This window comes from Pristis pectinata, chromosome 10, assembly GCF_009764475.1.
Source record: "Pristis pectinata isolate sPriPec2 chromosome 10, sPriPec2.1.pri, whole genome shotgun sequence".
Classification (NCBI taxonomy): domain Eukaryota; kingdom Metazoa; phylum Chordata; class Chondrichthyes; order Rhinopristiformes; family Pristidae; genus Pristis; species Pristis pectinata.
The window spans coordinates 87165642-87177690 of NC_067414.1; the positions used below are offsets into that span (position 1 = coordinate 87165642).

The 12049-nt window shown below is 39.8% G+C and overlaps 1 protein-coding gene across 1 annotated transcript in view; it reads left to right on the forward strand.

Moving 5' to 3' along the window:
• Nucleotides 1–12049, forward strand: part of mrps5 (mitochondrial ribosomal protein S5) — a 102923-nt gene that overhangs the window by 38925 nt on the left and 51949 nt on the right. The window contains exon 5 of the mRNA XM_052024785.1: nucleotides 10432–10466. Within this exon, the coding sequence (XP_051880745.1) occupies nucleotides 10432–10466 (35 nt within the window). The remainder of the gene's footprint in view (nucleotides 1–10431; nucleotides 10467–12049) is intronic.

The following is a 12049-nucleotide window of genomic DNA, read 5'->3' on the forward strand; positions in this document are numbered from 1 at the left end:
TTTCAAAAACTTAAGATAGTCATGTGAATTTGTTACTCAAAAGTCTGATTCTCATCACCTTTCACCCTGCCTTTTTAAAGAAGGATTTCATGGGGTTTCACTGAAATGTTTAATGCAGCGTAATCATTTAAAACTGAATTGAAAATATAAAGCCAGCGCAATGGAGTAGAAATATTGAAGCATTTTGAATGTGTAGATTATTCGGATGTTCAGAATACTACATTCAATTCAACTCTGATTTAAATAAAAATGTTTTAAATCTGTACATATAGGAAAAATAAATACTGTAAATGGGCCGAGGTATGAGTAATAATTTAGATATCTGAACCAGAAAGAAGACAATTAAAGTTAACCTCATCAAAGTACAGTATACCCTTGATAATTGATTTTTTTCATAGAACACAGAACAGTACAGCACAGGAACTGTGCGGACCATTATGCCAACCTAAACTATTCCCATCTGCCTGCATGTTGTCCATATCCCTCCATTCCCTGCCTGTTCATGTGCCTGTCTAAGTGCCTCTTAAACATTGCTATTGTATCTGCCTTTGCCACTTCTGGCAGCACATTCCAGGCACTTGCAACTCTTTGTGTAGAAACTAAACACTTGCCTAGTAAATCTCCTTTAAACATTCCCCCCCTCTCACCTTAAAGCTGCGCCTTCTAGTATTTGACATTTCCAGCCTGGGAAACAGACTCTGACTATCTACCCTACTGATGCCTCTCATTATTTTATAAACTTCTGTCAGGTCACCCCTCAGTCTCCAATGCTCCAGAGAAAACAATCCAAGTATGTCCAATCTCTCCTTGTGACTAATACTCTCTAATCCAGGCAACATCCTGCTGAACCTCTTCTGTACCCTCTCCAAAGCCTTCACATCCTTCCTGCAATGTGGCAACCAGAACTACACACAATACTCCAAATGCAGCCTAACCAAAGTTTTGTACAGCTGCAGCATGACTTCCTGACTTTTATACTGAACAATAGTTTCCTGGTTTGACCTTATTACCCTTCTTAAACAGAGGAACAACACTGGCTATTCTCCAGTCCTCTGGGATCTTGCCTGTAGCTAGAAAGGATACAGAGATTTTCGTCAAGGCCCCAGCAATTTTGCCTCTTTCTATAACCTGGGATAGATCCCATCAGGCCCTGGGGATTTATCCAACTTAATGTTCTTCAAGAGTCCCAACACCACCACCTCCTTGATATCAACATGCCCTGGAATAACAGCATGTCCAAACCTGATCTCGCTATCTCCATGTCTTTCTCCTTGATGAATACCAATTCATCAAGGAGAAAGTACCTGTTTATGACCTTGCCCACTTCCTCTGGCTCCAGGCATTATAGTTCCACTTCAAAAAAGGCTTGCATTTCCCAATATAAGCAATACAGGTGCTCACAGTAGGAATAATTGATAAAATCTGCTTTTTTTAAACTATGTAGTATATTTTTGTTCATCTTAGAAGAATTACTAAGATCGTAATGCTATGAATTATAAGACTTCATAATTGCAGTCCAGCTGCTTGGAACTCAAAAAGTTTATGCCAAAATAATAGCCGCCTCTATTGGTAAGCATGACAGGTCAGACAGTGAGCACCTCGTATTGTTTTAATTGAGGATCAGCATCTTGCACAGATACTGAAACCTACAACAATAAAGATCTTTGCATTTAGAGCAGATTGTGTGCAGAAGTTTATAAGATGTAGAAAAGTAAGTTCCAACTGTTTGTCTGCTGTTATGACTATTGAACAGTCCCCTAGTGTGATAAGGATGAACCCTTGACCTCATAATCTACCTCATTATGGCCTTGCACGTTATTGTCTGCCTGCACTGCACTGTCCTTGTAACTGTAACACTATATTCTGCATTCTGTTATTGGTTTCCTTTATACTATCTCAATGGACTGATGTGATGAAATGATTTGTATGGATGGCACGCAAAACAAAGTTTTTCACTGTACCTCGGTATATGTGACAATAATAAAACCAATTTACCAATTTTGCTATTGTAATATTGGCATCATCACAATGTCAGATGGCAACAAAACTTTGGAATTTTCCAGTATAGAAGATTTAACTCTGGAATCCTGCGGTTACTGCTGGTGATTCAGCCCTCTTCGAGAGGCTGCACAGTTTTGCAGTCCTCTGCACCATAATCAAGGAAAATTAGTCCAATTGAACTCTTGTAAATGCCCCGAAAATGAACTGTAAGCTTTTAATGTTGCACAAAATTGTTGCTGCCCCAAGCTTTTTGGCCCTGAAACAAACTAATTTTATATGGTTTTTAATTCTTTTCGATGTTTCATTAGTTCAGCTTCTGCTTTTCTTTGTACCTTCCAATATTTGGCACGTTTAAATATTGCATCTTTTTCCTTCCTGCTTTGCTGTCTGTAAGAATATTTTTAACATGTGGCTGCTCAGCATCTTGATGACATTATATGTCTAGGATTCCAGGGATCCCTTGTCCCAGCTTGAGACAGCAACAGTATCTTAAAGTGAGAAGCTCATGCTACAGAGACCACCAGATCTTTGTTGCCAACCATCTTCTAGATCAGCGGTGGATGCCACTGCTTTGCCCTGCAGTCCGCTTCATTGCATCAAATTCACCCTGGAAATCTATCTCAATTTAAATTTATTTAGCTAAATGTATAATGCTTTGAAAGAGCAACTTCCAGCAAATAAAACGATAAGAGACTAAGCTGCCAGGCAAGATAACAGAAACTTTAGAGATGTTCACAATGCATTTGGATATCAAAGGGAGAGAATTAGTGCATCAGAAGGATAAACTTCAATGGGTGGTATTTCCTTTTAGTCATCCTTGAATTTTACTTATGTTGTTAAGTGATATATTCCTTCATTAATATGAGAAATTTTCAGGAAACATTGTGACAGACTTCCTCTCATTGTCCTCTGGGTTATTTTCTAATTTGTTATGCTCTGAAAATTCTCAGTGCTTCAGGCTCAACATGGTTAATTATTCTGTATTTGAGTATGCATGCATCTTAAATCTGAAAACTTTTGCTGGGCTTTCACTAAAATTTAGTACGTAGTTATTGGATGTTGATATGTGATGAACTAGAAACCATAGTTAAGCTGTTAGGGGAAGCTCTAAGTATTTGGGCCTGGGGCATTCAGGTGGTCCATTGTTCAACTATCTGGGTTAATGTCCAGGCTGGGTGCTGATATTAAAGGTGCCCACTGACCGTTTGCCATTGATATCAGTATTGTGCTTTTACTGTACCTGGGGAGCCTTGTCCTTTGGAGTTTTCCACGTGCCTGGAGGTTGTGAAATTTTGGAAATTCATACAGAAAGAAGTAATTTGCACTAATTAATGAGGCCACTATTTTAAAGGATAGATTTTATGAAGCTTTTATGAACCTTTTTTGCAAACCTTAAATACCAGGAAGGCAAATATTCATTGGGAAATTTAATGCAGGTTCTGTCAGGACCCAGTGTTTTGCACATGTAATGAGTAGAGAATTTTGTCAAGTGCTGCTGTCCTATCATATCCTATCACTAAGCTTCACTTAGTGCGTGAAGCTTCCCATCAGGAGGAGAGTTTGTAAAATCTGCCTTTGCCAGTTTTAATTGATAATTGATTTATTATTGTCACATGCACCGAGATACAGTGGAAAGCTGGCAGGCACGGTAGCATAGTGGTTAGCATAATGCCTTATAGCGCCAGTGACCCGGGTTCAAATCCGGCCACTGTCTGTAAGGAGTTTGTACGTTCTCCCCATGTCTGTGTGGGTTTCCTCCGGGTGCTCCGGTTTCCTCCCACATTCCAAAGACGTACATGTTAGGAAGTTATGGGCATGCTATGTTGGTGCTGGAAGCGTGGCGACACTTGCGGGCTGCCCCCCAAAATCACTACGCAAAAGATGTATTTCACTGTGTGTTTCAATGTACATGTGACTAATAAAGATTTAATCTTATCTTATCTTAAAAGCTTTTGTTTGTATTCCATCAGGACAGATCATTCCATACATAAGTACATTGAGGTAGTACAAAGGGAAAAAAACAATGCAAAATATAGTGTTTCAATTACAGAGAAAATACAGTGCAAGTGGACAAATAAAGTGCAAGGGCCATGATGAGATAGATTGACAGACAGATCAGATTCATCTTTATTATATAAGAGGTCCATTCAAGAGTCTTATAACAGCAGGATAGAAGCTGGCCTTGAGCCTGGTGTGCATGTTTTCAAGCTTTTGTATCTTCTGCCCAAAGGAAGGGGGGAGAAGAGAGAGTGGCAGGGGTGGGAAGGGGTCCTTGATTATGTTGGCTGTTTCCCCGAGGCAGCAGGAAGTGTAGAGTCAATGGAAGGGAGGCTGGTTTTCGTGTAGGACTGATACTGAGATTCAGATGTCAGTGTTCCAGAGCTTAGTCAAAATTAGGTTAAGTGAGTCCTAATCTTGCTGTACTTGCATGACTAAACATGCCTAACCTTTGTGTTCACAAAGCCTATCGCAAATCCAACAGGAGAAACCTGATTCAAGATGTCTCAAAGTCCTATTCGTGATTCAGAATGTTCTAGTAAGGTTCTTTTGAAGCGTAGTTGTGACTAACCCAGTAAATACAGCAGCAAAGTTATCTGCAAAAAGGTTCCACAAAATAACAATGAAGTGTTGGAGGTGTTGAAGGACATATTGGTCAAGTCACACTGAAGAACTCGTATTCAAATAATGCCTTTAGATATTCCAATGTGAAGAACAAACCAGTCCTCCATTTAATGGTATATTTGTAAGGCATATATCCAAAATTCAATTCCCCTCAGTGCTCCATTGATGTGTCAGCCTAGCATATTTGTTGAATGTCTGTTTGGAACTCATTTGAATAATTTGCATTATAACCACTGCTAAGCCAATGTTGACATAGTGGGTTTTGGACATATAGTTTGTCTCCTTTCTGAGGAATAATTGAGAGAGGAGAGAAGCAAAATAATGATATGTAGGTATTATTTTAGTGCTTGAAGTAGCAAAGCGATTTGTTGAATCAACATTTGTATGTTATTATATTTGTGTATTTTTTTCTAAATAAATTATGAAAAAAGCATAGCATCTGGTTACTTGATCTTCATAAGTGTTCATAGTGAGTAGTAGGTATGGATTGTTTCTGTCTGCAGAGGAAAACAATTTAAAATTATTATACTGTGAATATTTCTGAAGAAAATACCTATTCCTTTGTTAATGTGTAATTTAAATCAGAGCTGTCTTAATTTATTAAAATGGCAAAAATGCAGTTTGGCACAGTATCAAGTGCATTTAATTATATGAGTATACATGATTAATTAAAAAACATGAGCCTCTTTAGTTTGGATTGAACATTATCTTTATTATCTTGATCATATGGCCATAAGGATTAGGAGCTGGAATAGCCCACGTGACTAGCTCAAGCTTGCTCCACCATTTAGTAAGATAATGACTGATCTTATTGTAACCTCAACTCTTCATCCCTGCCCATCAGCAGGAAGCTTTCAACCCTCTGATTATCAAGTATCTATCTATCTCTGCCTTAGACTATTCAGACTGCTTCCACAGCCCATTGAGGAAGGGAGCTCCAAAGGCTATCAAACCTCTGAGAACAAAGAACAATAGTTTTGCCTCACCTCTGTCTTAATTGGGTGACACCTCCACTCCCTCCATTTTTAAACATGTCTACTAGTTCAGGATTCCCCCACAAATGGAAACATTCTCTCCACATTCACCCTATCCCCTCAGATCCCTCAGGATCTTGCGTATTTCGATCAAATCACTCCTCTAAGTGGATACAAGCCTAGCCAGCCCAACCTTTCCTCATGTGACCTCTCTAGGTATTAAGCCAATCAAAAGAAACTGCAGATACTGGAATCTTAAATAAAAAGCGAAAATGCTGGAAACTCTCAGCAGGTCAGGCAGCATTTGTGCAAAGAGACACAAGAACAAACTGCTGGAGGAACTCAGTGGGTCAAACAGTGTCTGTGGGGGAAAGGAATTGTCAGCATCTCAGGTCAAGACTGGAGTCCTGAAGCAGGATGTCAAAAGTTGCTTTTCCCCCATGGATGCTGCTCAACCTGCCGAGTTCCTCCAGCGGTTTGTTTTTTTTTTGCTCCAGTCTCATGTGTCTCCATGAAAAGAGAAACAGATTTGAAATGTTAATTTTCTTCCCTTTCCACAGATGCTGTCTGACATGCTGAGTGTTTACAGCATTTTCTGCTTTTTTTTAGTCTGGTCAATCTTCTCTGAACTGCTTCCAACACTTTAACATCCTTCCTTAAGTAAGAAGACTTATACAACACAGTTTTCAAGATGTGGTCTCACCAATGCCCTATTTAACTAAAGCACAACCTCCCTGCTTTAGAATCAATTCCCCTCAGAATAAACAGTAACATTCTGTTAACTATCCCAATTACTTGCAGTACCAGCATACTAATCTGTGGAATTGATTGCCACAGAGGATCATGGAGGCCAAGTCATTGCGTGTATTTAAGGCAGAGATTGATAGGTTCTTGATTGGTAAGATGATTAAGAATTACAGGGAAAAGGCAAGAGAATGGGGCTGAAAAAAATCAGCCATGATTGAATGGTGCAGCAGACTCAGTGGGCCTGATGGCCTCATTCTGCTCCTATATCTTAAGATCAGTGGAAAGAGGAGCAGTTAAGATTTCAGGTCCAGGATCTTGTGTCAGAACTGGGAAAGAGGGAAAAAACAATTTGGTTTTCAATAGCAAAGAAGATTGGAAGGGATGGGTGGAACAAAGGGAATATCTCTGATAGGATGAGTCCAACCAGGTTAATGGGGGCAGTTACCAGCACATTATGCTTCTTTGTCTGCACACTGTTTTGTAAATAGTGAGGTTGTGGTACATGCCCATCAGGCTGGACAAGAGAATAAAAATAGATTGCCAAATGGCCAGTTCTCATACAGACAGAAAGAAAGAGCAAGTTACCTAAAGTTGGGGAATTTGATACCGAGTCTGGAAGATTGCAGTGTGCCTCGAGGAAGCTTAGGTGCTTTCCCCCGGCTTGCATTTTGCTTAGTCTTAACAGTGCAGGAGCCCACAGTGCACCATGGCTTCTCATGGCGAGGTCAGAGTGGGAGTTAGATGGTGAATTAAATCGGCAGGCAACTGGAAGCTCGGGGTCACTCCTGCGGACTGAACACAGGTGCTCCACAAGACGATCACCCAATGTGCATTTGTTTTCTCCAGTGTTGAGAGCTCACACTGTGAACACTGAACACAGTACACTAGATTGGAAGAAGTGCCAGTGAATCTCTACTTCACCTGGAAGCACTGTTTGGATCCCTGGATGATGGGGTGGGAAGGGAAGAGGTGAAAGGACAGGTGTTGCATGGAAAGCGCCATGAGATGGGGACTGGTTGGTGGGATAGAAGAGTAGACCAGGGATTCATGAGGGGAGGAGCCATCCCTTCAAAATGCTGAAAGGGATGGGGAGGGAAATATGTGTCTAGTGGTGGAATCTTGTTGCAGCTGACAGAAGTTGCAAAGGATGAATAGCCCTGGTATCCCACGTTTCCATGGCTCCTCAAGCATGTGTGATCCTTGAAAATACTAGAGAGCTAAAATACAGGGTCGTTAGCGAAGTACTGGAAGCAGCCACTTGGGTTCTCATACAGATATTTCCTTCCCCGACTGGTCAAAAGACACAGTATACTTCAGAGAAGGTCTTCTACTTCCCTGTTATCTGCTATATCCTCTGGAGACTACCATCAGAAGGGCATAGTTTATGCCTCAGTATAGCAGCACCAGCAGAATAAGACAGAACAGAAATGGGTGCCTCACCTCCCTGCAGTTCAGGTGAAGACTCCACTCATTGAATGAGATTTCAGGCATAGGGCAATCTGTGCAGGAATGCTTGCCATTGCTTGGACTTGGGATGATAAATGCCACCGTTGTGCCTTTGACTTGCACTTGTAAAGATGTTATTTTTGTGGCTGGTCTCATTAGGTTTCTGGTTACTGTTGATCTCCAGAGTGTTGATGGTGATGCTATTGAATATCAAGGGCTGTTGGGGTTTGGGTGGTTAGACAGAAGTGATTAAACCCTCACCTATAGGAGATGACAGTTGCCTGAAACTTGTATAGCATAAATATTTTTTGCCACTTATCTGTCCAAAACTGGATGTTGTCTTGCTTTATTTCATTCCAAACTCCTTATCTAAGAGATTGCAGATGCTGGAATCTGGAACAACAAACAGAATTCTGGAAGAACTCAGTGGGTCAGCTGAAGGGTCACGATCAGGGTCGTCAACTGTCCGTCCACAGATGCTGCCTGACCAGCTGAGTTCATCCAGCATTTTGTTCATTATCTGAGGTGGTGTGAATGGAATTGATCACTACAATCATCAGCAGACATCTCCACTTCTGATCTGATGCAAGTCTTCTTCAGAAGCAGCTGAAGATGGTTGAGCCTATGATGCTACCCTCAGAAAACTGCTGTGATGTTTTGGGCTGAGATGATCAACCTCCAATTACTACAGCCATGTTTCTTTGTACTAGATATTGGTAAATTAGTTTATTATTGTTGTCACATGTACCAAGGTACAGTGAAAAACTTAGTTTTGCATGCCATCTGTACAGATCATTTCATTACAACAGTGCATTGAGGTAGTACAAGGGAAAACAATAACAGAATGCAGCATGAAGTGTTACAGTTACAGAGAAAGTGCAGGCAGACAATAGGTGCAAGGCCATAATAAGGTAGACTGTGAGGTTAAGAGTCTATCTTAACGTACTAGGCAACTGTTCGAAGGTCTTATAACAGTGGGATGGAAGCTGTCCTTGAGCCTGGTGGTATGTGCTTTCAGGCTTTTGTATCTTCTGCCTGATTGGGGGGGGGGGGGGGGGGGAGAAGAGAGAATGTCCCGGTGGGTGGGGTCATTGATTATGCTGGCTGCTTTTACCAAGGCAGCGAGAAGTATAGACAGAGTCCATGGAGGGGATATATCCATAGAGATACGACTTAAGCCGGTGAAGATATTCTGAAACATTAACGCTTCCTCTCACCACAAGTGCTGCCTGACATGCTGGGTATCTCTGCATTGCAGTTTGCAGGTTTTTTTTTTGCTTTTCAATGGAGAGTTTAGAGTACTATTGACCTCCAATTTTATTTGGGCTCCTTGATGCCACGTGCTATCAAATGTCAGTTTAATAGTAAGATTCGGCACCTTGTTTGGAATCTGTGTCAAGTCTTAAAGTTGCCCTTTCTATGGCCGAAACTGCATTGTGATAGCCACACATTAAAGATAAGGGACAAGAAGCATCAGCATATTAGTTGGGATAACGTTAAATGCTTTAGCAGAAAAATAGTGCTAGGCTTAAATCTTATGAAATATTTGTTAACAGAAGTTTGTAAAAGGGTCATGAAAGCAAAGGAAATGTCTGAACAAACATCTACTTTGTTGCACTGTGCTCTTTACAGTTCAGCAAATGTTAACTCACCGTTGATTATGTTTTTTGCTGGATCAATATTGCATTAAAGTTTTATGATGATGGTTGTTAGTTATGGATTAGCACACAAAGGAAGAGAACTTTTGATCAATAACCTAGCAATCTGCTTCTTACTTTGACATAGTCTTGCTTTAATCCACTTCGAATGAACTAATCCCATTACCTTTCAAAGAGAAAAAAAATCCTTGGTAAAATATTGAACAAAGGATTCTACTTAAAATAAGCAGAAAAAGGTGTGGCAATGGATTCAGAAAATTTATTGGTTTTGTGTTTGGGAGAGGGGGAAGTGAGGATTAGAAACAATTCCTTGAATTTAAGTAAAACGAACTTCAAAAGAATAAGAAATGAATTAACCACAGTAAATTGTTGTGAACTGTTAAGCAGTAATATGAGAACAATTTTGTATGATACAAAAGCATGAGAGAAGCATGTCAGGAAAAAAATAAAACTGGCAAAAATATAAGTAATAGTGGAGGTCCAGAAACCTGAGAAAAACATGAAAAAAACAGAGACCAAAATATTAATAATATCAAAAGGACATTGAAAAGGAAATTTGCAAGAAATATCAAAATGAAGAGCAAAACTTATAAATATGTTAAAAGAGAGCAGTTAAAGGTAATGCAGACCATTAAAAATTAGAACAAGAAAGGTGAGAATGGAAAATCAAGAAATGATGCACTAATTAAATGAGTATTCACTGTGGAAAAGAACACAAAATTTCTATGGACAAGTTAACCTGAGAATAAGTTAAGATTTTGCAATTTGTAATTTAAAATAGATACAAATTTATAGGAGTTGGTTGTAATTATGTAATCGCATTTGTTTTATCATTTACAATGTCAGTTGATCATTTAGACCGTCAATGCAGAGAGACTGGGACTTCTCATAAGTTTCAGCAGTTTTAGTTTGGTGTTAAGTTCTTTGTTTTCACTGTGTTATCAAAATTCATGGAAGTGAAAGATTCTGCTTTTTATTTGCAGAAACGTATGAAGATTTTGACTCCAAGGTGATTGAGGTAAGATATTTTAAGTCATTATTTTTAAGTATTTTTTTTGCAAGTATTGTGTCAAAACAACAGTTTAAGCTGAAGGAGTTGTATCCATTTCATTTGTAATCTTGTATGCAGTAAATAACTGAAAATGAATCATGAGTGAGGATACTAATCTGAGACGAAAAATAACATGGGGGTAAAGGGGTATTGGGGCAGAAGGAGTGATTAATAGCAATACACTTTCAGCAGAAGGAGACCATTTCACTGCAAAGATGAGTTTTTCTCTCTGATAAGTATAAAGAACATTTATTTTGGAACAGTACAAGAAATTTAATTGAAATAAATTTGAACAGTCTAATTTAGTTTAATCGGTAACAGATAATAAATTGACGGGATTATGCAGAATGACACGAGGATAGCTATAAATGGAAAATGGTAACATTTTATGAATTTTGAAGTGAGGCACATTGTTAGAAACTCTTTTCCAGTCATTACTGGGAGGTTGGCGGCACTGGGAAGTCAGCGTCGCTTTCTTGTTGCCCATATCTAATTGTCCTTCTGAAGGCTGTGGTGATCTTCTGCCATGAACCACTGAAATCGGTCGGGTGAAGGTACAGCCACAGTACTGTTGGATAGAGCTTTCCAGCAATTAAGAAAGAATGGGCAATAAATATCCCAGTCTGGATAGTATAAAGCAACACAAAACGCTGAAGGCATTTGGTTGTCTTTTAGGGTCGAGACCCTTCATCTATCCAGATGAAGGATATTGGACTGGAAACGTTGACTGTCCATTTCCCTCCATACATGCTGCCTGACCAGCTGAGTTCCTCCAGCATCTTGTGAGTTGCTCCAGATTCCAGCATCTACAGTCTCTTGTGCCTCCAGAATAGTGTAAAGGCATTGTTTGTAATTGGAGTGCATGTTGTAGATGGTAGGGGGGGAGGCGTGAATGTTTCAAATGGTATATAGTTTGCCATTCGAATTAGCTGCATTGTTGGGGTTGGTGTCAATTTCTGTGTTGCTGGAGCTGGACTCACTGAGTCAACTAGAGAGCACTGTTTGATAGTTCAGATTTGTGCATTTAGATGGTGGAAAGGCACTAAGGTATTAGAGGTATGTCATTTCCCATGGGATACCCAGCTCTGACTTCCACTTGTAGTCATGGTATTTCTGTGGCAGGTTCAGTTGAGTTTCTGTCAGCATGCAGCAGACTCGTTAGATTAGAAGCACCATTGTTAGAGGTGATCAGAACTTTGCACTTGTATGACTGATGATGTTACCTGCCACTTGCCTATCCACACCAGAATGTCAATCAGGTCTTGTTGGATGCAGGAATGGGCAGCTTCATTTTGTGAGTTGTGAATGGAATTAAGCACTGTGGAATCGTTAGCGAACTATGCCATAGCTGACCTCATTATACAGTAAAGCAGTGTAATGATTAGGCCTAGGACATTGCTCCAAGTCACTCCTGCAACTATGTCCTGGGGTGTAGATGATTAAGCTTCAACAACCACTGTCATATTTTATATGGGGTACATCTCCATTCAGTGAGAAGTACAGTAAATAGTGATTTTGAAGACAAAGTGAAAAAAAGAAAGATCTATGGT